This window comes from Mercenaria mercenaria, chromosome 7 (assembly GCF_021730395.1).
Source record: "Mercenaria mercenaria strain notata chromosome 7, MADL_Memer_1, whole genome shotgun sequence".
NCBI classification, from domain to species: domain Eukaryota; kingdom Metazoa; phylum Mollusca; class Bivalvia; order Venerida; family Veneridae; genus Mercenaria; species Mercenaria mercenaria.
In genome coordinates, this window is record NC_069367.1 from 52,925,799 (window position 1) to 52,932,310 (window position 6,512).

Genomic DNA, 6,512 nt, shown 5'->3' on the forward strand with positions numbered 1-6,512 from the left:
TACATGACAATACCCCCGCTCATACCTCCGCAATAGTTACGGCGTTTTTGAAGAAAGAAAAAGTAACTGTTTTGCCTCACCCCCCGTATTCCCCAGACCTTGCCCCATTTTTGTTTCCGAAATTGAAATCATTCCATGCTGGGCGGAAATACCAGTCCCGACAGGCACTTGGATCTGCCATTCATCAGTACCTTATTACTGTGCCCAAATCAGCGTACCGTGACGCCTTCAAGAAGTGGATACATCGGCTGAAACTTTGCATTTCTAGCCACGGGGAGTACTTCGAGGGCATGAAATGAGCCCTGTTGGGCTAACTTGAAATTTGAAGTCTCCAGATAAGAAATAAGTAATTCATTTCGAACATCCCTCGTATGAGATTGCTTCTCTTTCTACAGTCCGCCACAGACAAAGCGCCTCCCAGTCATACTCAATATTGATTTTTGGACAAGACTCCGATGATTTAGATTTAACTTGTCCACAAACGTCATAAGTAAAAGTATGGTTATTCTGCAAAATAGGCACTATAAATTACCAAGTATTTCTTCTTTAAAGAGAAGTTTTTACGACGGTGCACTCTGATAATCGAAAACTTTGAACAGAGACTTACGAAACTGTGTAACTAATACAGGTTAATACAAATAAAAGTAAATTTGACGATTTCAATCTAGAGTTTTCTCTTTTGGTTATGCAGAAGGAAACTCGTCGTTAAATTTCAATATTTGCAGTTGTTACTGAGATAGAGCTTGATAGTTTTTTAGGAAAAATATCTAAAACATATTGTAGATTTTTATATCTTGCATGTATTCTTACTAAGTCTACATCTTTTTTAATTTATGGTACGATTTACTCAGTAAAGAATTACTTTAGCACATAATTGATAGACACAGAGTATCAAAAATTGGTTACAGTTTTATAGCTCTTGGTCAATATCCTTATCGATTACACCTCTCGTATTTGCCCAATACAAATTTCACACTAGTTTAACATAAATAATATTAGGTTATTTAACATTGGTCTACACTACGGAGATATATTTGGACGAGTACCCAGCTGAGAAAACCATACTGGACGAGCCGCTACATATCATATGTATTCTATATATTTTATTTTAGCTTAGACTAAAACTGATTCACTGTATATTGTATTTCTGCCTTTTCTGTTTTTTCCTGATTTCAAGACGCATAATAAATCACTTTACATAGAGCGTCTACTTCACCCGATTTACATCTGGAACATTTTCACGCGTTTCGAGCTTTATCGTATGTTAGATATGGGACTCTTGAACGTCCAAATACGGATTTTTTTTTTGTACGCATGTGCGTCCAATACGGTAACATATTGTACGGTCACGTGTTGCAAATAAACGTTCACGATTGGATAAATAAAATAAATATAGAATGATATATCATATTTCCCATCGATTTAATATTTCATGCGTAAAATCACTCGCATGTGGCATGTGACATTGTCCATAACTTAGTATGACAGACGTAACAACGCTATTTTGTGTTTTCTTCATTTCATATCATTTTTATATCTCCCGTTACCGGTATGATACCTTTGCATTGTTTAAAAGACTGCAACGATAAATATTCACGAGGCGCAACTTTTTTTTTTATCATTTTTTTTACATTGGATAGGAAATGATCTTACAAAGTAAATAAATGGAAACGCTTGTTTCGTTTAGAAATTAGAAAGTTATCATCGTTTTTCAAATATTATTGCTGTCCGTTTCTTTAAGTTATTCTTGAATTTGACCTTTGACCTCTAAGTGTGACCTTGACCGTTTAGCTAGTATCTATGTCTTGTGCATTGGGAACTTTTGTGCGAAGTGATTTTAATATCCCTTGATGTATGACAGAGTAATTATCGGGACACCAAACAGACCCTGCTAGGGGGGTCTTGGTCTCGCACATATCACGTCGTCTTATCCTTAGGAACATTTGTGTTATTAAATTAGTAATTTCAAACTTCCTTGATGAATGGCAGAGTTAACGACCGTACACCAAATATAACCTATTAATTTTTGACCCTGAAGCTAGGAGGCATGACACGTCGACTCATTATGTGGAACATTAATGCCAAGTTATTTCAAAATCCCTATATGGATGGCTGAACCGGACACGAAGTGTGACGGACAGAATGTCGAAAGCCTGTTTCTATATACTCTTTTTTTTTTCCTTCGAAAAGGCGAATAAAATTAGTTGCCGATTGTCTGACCTTGTGAATAAACTGACCTGAGTATCTGAAAGAAAAGACCTCTTCCCCGTAGAGAATTATCTAAATTCATAATTTCGAGTGTAAATTATTTTTAAAGAATACGGTAAAAGAATGCAGATAATCTACCCAGTACAGGAGTACTTGCATTAGATAAACGTATATGTAAATAAGACGAATCTATTTTGTTTCACTAAATACACGCCATACTCACTTATTTATTCAGTCAAGTCTGTATATAGCAACCAGTCAAGACAGTAACCAATCTGGCTACTTATGGCATATTTGTGTAGCATTCATGCTTGTATTCATTTTCACAGGAAAAGTGTATTTGTAGTGAAGTAGCTTACGTACAAGTTATTTGATACTTAAGGTACTGAACCCCTAATAGAAATGATTTAAAAACGGCATTTGCTTTGTATATTCTTAAAGTTGACCATGTTTTGCACCGAGTTGCAAATTTAAAACAACTTTTACCTTGCCGTTTTTTGTAAATTTTGTATAATTTATGGAATTTCCTCAAGCTCAAATAGAGACAAATTTCAATGTGTTGGCCACTATCTAAAATGTTTGCAGAGAATTCATTACAGCATTAATTTTGATGAAAGAAACATCAAACTATTGTTAAACAACTATAAAACACAAAATAAAACTGTAAATATCATTTTTCTAGGGTGCCTCAAGTAAACAGATTTAATGAGACAGAATTTTAACTCCAACTTTGAAAAATTAAAGTCGAATCCTGTAGGTCTGTTTTGAATTTTGCTCACTCCATTCAAAAATAACCTTGGGGCATAAGTAAAACATAACTGCATTTCTTCCTCAATATGTAATCTAAAGAATGAAGGCAAAATAGAGAACTTTTACCGTATGTAACTCAGTAGTTTTAAAGGTGTCTAACTCTACCCCTCCTGATTCAGAGGTAAATTCACTTTGAACAGCAAGAAATCGCTTATAAAGTGAAAATTTTCCATTTATGTACAAAACATCCATAATAAGTCTTAAAAGAAGTAAAAACGTACTAGAAAAAAGGAAAATGTGGAAAGAAAAATTTGGGTCCCAGTGGGGCTTGAACCTACGCACCCCTGAAAATTGCAGTCAAAGTAGGTTATTGGTAGGAATTGAATACTCTTCAAATAGGAGGTACTCTATTACAGGTCCAATACCTTAAATTTAAACATGGCTGTAAATGTACATATCATAAGGAATGCATCCACGACCGTTTTAGAAAAGCGCATCACATTAAAAAACATCTACATTACAAGTTACATGTATGTTACTTATGTTTAACTGATTATCTTAAGTAGAGAAAATTTGTGTCATTTTTCTGACAATTTGTTATGTCCTTTATGTGTTTTTGTCCATGAGGGTCACGTAATATTTATATCGAAAATAATTAATGAAAATAACTTCACATACTTCCTAATTTATCATAGAAATATATGTAAAAGCAAATAATTCGGTGTCCATTTGTTTCGTATGAGGGCAAATGCACTTGCGAGGTCTACTGCACTTTGGTTACGTACTCTGTCTGATCTGTGTAGTATAGTCTTTACAGATTTGTTAACACTCAAATGGCGACAACCTTTAACAAAGACTTGGCGTATGACAGCTGATCGTATCTCACGAAGATATCATTATTAGATTGACTACAAGTCATATGCTTTTAAATTAAAATACTTCAATCGTTGTATAAACCATATTGATGTAACCTTAAATGCAGAAATATGTCATTAATAAAGTAAATGTAATTCAAAGTCACCGACTCGATATGTTTTACTGTGGAAATGTGTCGGAATTATGTATTAATCAAATAAATTGAATAATAAAAAACGATGGATGATATAAAAGCTATAGCGATTTTGTCTGAACAAATACAAACTCTTAGGACAGCACCGGAACCCCCAAAAACTATTGATGATGGAGAAAACTACAGCGATAGAATTCAAAGGGTAATAAAGAACTCTGATGAGATACTGAGAAGTATTGAAATATCATATGTTTTTTCTTTGTATGCATTGCCTCGACATAAATTCATGTCTTACCGCATTCAATTTTAATTCATTTATTTGCACTAGATTTCTTAAACTTATTTCGGATCGTTGAAAAGTGACTTTATTATCAATAGTCGGCAGAAAAATATCAGAATAGAAATACTTTTAATGTATTAACTAAAGTAATCTCTTAAATACTCCAAGGTTATTACTTTTAGTAGTTTCACCGTGTAACTCACGAAAGAGACGCCAGGAGATAACATGACGTCTTGAATATCATACTATTAGACAGCTTCTATTATATTATTGATTTACTTTTTATGATGATGTTTGTCATTCAATTCGAAAAAAAGATCGATTGTCATTTCAACCTGCCGTGCATGTCTTCTAAGGGTGTATTGTTTTATTGTTGATAGATGCTAGAAGAAGTAACGACTGAAGTTAAAAGAGTGGCAGCATACGTAGAACAAGTGGAAAAGAAACTGCAAGAACTAGTAAATTCACAGTTAGTTTTAGTTAAGAAAAACCAGGATGCTCTACAAACCCTTTTCGGTATTTACTATTGAATAATATTTTTGCATCGAAATTTTATTGCTTTTTTATAATTATTATAGACTGAATCATATGAAAAGACCTAAGATAAATAACTGAGTCTAATATGCAAATGTCATTGTAGAGTGCGTTGAATTACATAAATAAGTGCATAGTGATGAGGGAACAAAATCGTTTATGCACTGGGAAATTCTCAACTGCATATTTATTTCATTAAAGTAAAAAATCAAAGAGAAATATTAAGTTCGTTTGAACTCCACAAATATCGCAAAGTTTTAAGCTTTCTGTGGCGGTGAAAGACCCAAGGTGCCCCTCCGGACATTATCTCATCACGGGCGGGCTCAAACCAACATCGGTGAGGACCAAGTGATTTTAAGTTAGCAGCCTTAAGTACTCTGCCACGGATGCCGAGGTAAAAAGTATCCATCGTTGTCATTGTTTTTCAACGGTTTAACAAATCGCTTATTTCTTTTCTTACATTGTAGCGGATTTTCAGTTTAACACGATAGTGTCAGGCAATGTTGTTAAAGGTGGTAAACCGTCAGCTGTTGATAAGTTACAGTTGACTCACGAAATCGAGAAAGCCTCTCGAGCAATAATGAACGATCGACTTAATGAGTTGGTGAAAGGGACAGAAGTGGTCCTTGCGAAACTTAAAGATGGCGCAGAACTTTATAAAGAGGATATGGAGAACCTCAAAGGGTGTCTTAAAGACTGGAAGAATTCAAAAGCCTACGAAAAAAGGAAACAAAAGCAGGAACGAAGAGAAATGGAAAAGAGAGAAAAAGAAGAACAGAAGAAACAAAAAGAGGAGGAACGGAGGAAAAGGTTCTAACTGAAATAATTAAAATAAATAAAATCTAAAATAAAAATGATAAGTAATGGATAATACAACACTGACAACTGACTTGAGTGCGCATGCGCATACGTCAATAGATAAAATCTAAATTCTCGTCTAAAATCTTTTTTTTTCAGCTCTTTCACAAGGTTATTTAGTGGTGAGATTACTTTAAAGGTGAAAACAAACATCCAAATTGCATTTGCAATAGTTTTGGTATCATTTTTGGTAGTCCGACCTGAAAGAAACATCTTTTCTTCCAAACAGCTTGCTTGAGGTCGTAGGTCATTCTTTAGGTTCTTTTGTTTATCAACTTGCGGTTTGAAATGTTTACAAATTTTTCAGGTATTTTGCATGTTTTAACAAGCTGTTTGTCATCCCAAACCTATGGTACTGCTTTGTCTGTCCCTCATCTTTGTTGCAGTAGGTTTTATGAGAGTTTCAGCCCAGATCAATGATCTTGGTAGGTGTGACAGAGACATAAAACCCCTCTGCCTCAAATCAAAACTGCTGCTCGTATGTAGTTCCATCAAACTCAGGCAATTTCTTAGACTGAAATCTACACAAAAATGCTCATACAAGATAGTACTATTCCTGAGTTTACTATTACTGGTCCTTGCAACAGATATTGAGTCAAACCCTGGTCCGACCCAGATCCCTGAGGTTGTTGGTAATACATCCTCTATCTTCCCTTGCGGTTCTTGTGAGCAGCCTGTGACATGGTCATGCAAAGGTGTAGAATGTGATTTCTGTTTCACCTGGTACCATGCCAATTGTCAAAATATCTCTGACAGTATGTACGACCGCCTTGGAACTGATTCACTAGTCGGGGCATGGAAGTGTTTATTTTGTAAAAACATGAACATCACATTATCCAGTCTAGCAAACATTGAATCATTTACAACTCCTAA

General features: G+C 34.7%; 1 protein-coding gene across 1 annotated transcript; it reads left to right on the forward strand.

The window, feature by feature from the left end:
- The first annotated feature begins 3,902 nt into the window (after positions 1-3,902).
- Positions 3,903-5,772, forward strand: LOC123555391 (merozoite surface protein 9-like). The gene is made up of 3 exons (XM_053549028.1): positions 3,903-4,169; positions 4,628-4,763; positions 5,249-5,772. The coding sequence occupies exons 1-3, from the start codon at positions 4,053-4,055 to the stop codon at positions 5,596-5,598; spliced, it is 603 nt and encodes a 200-aa protein (XP_053405003.1). The 5' UTR covers positions 3,903-4,052; the 3' UTR covers positions 5,599-5,772.
- Positions 5,773-6,512: the final 740 nt, after the last annotated feature.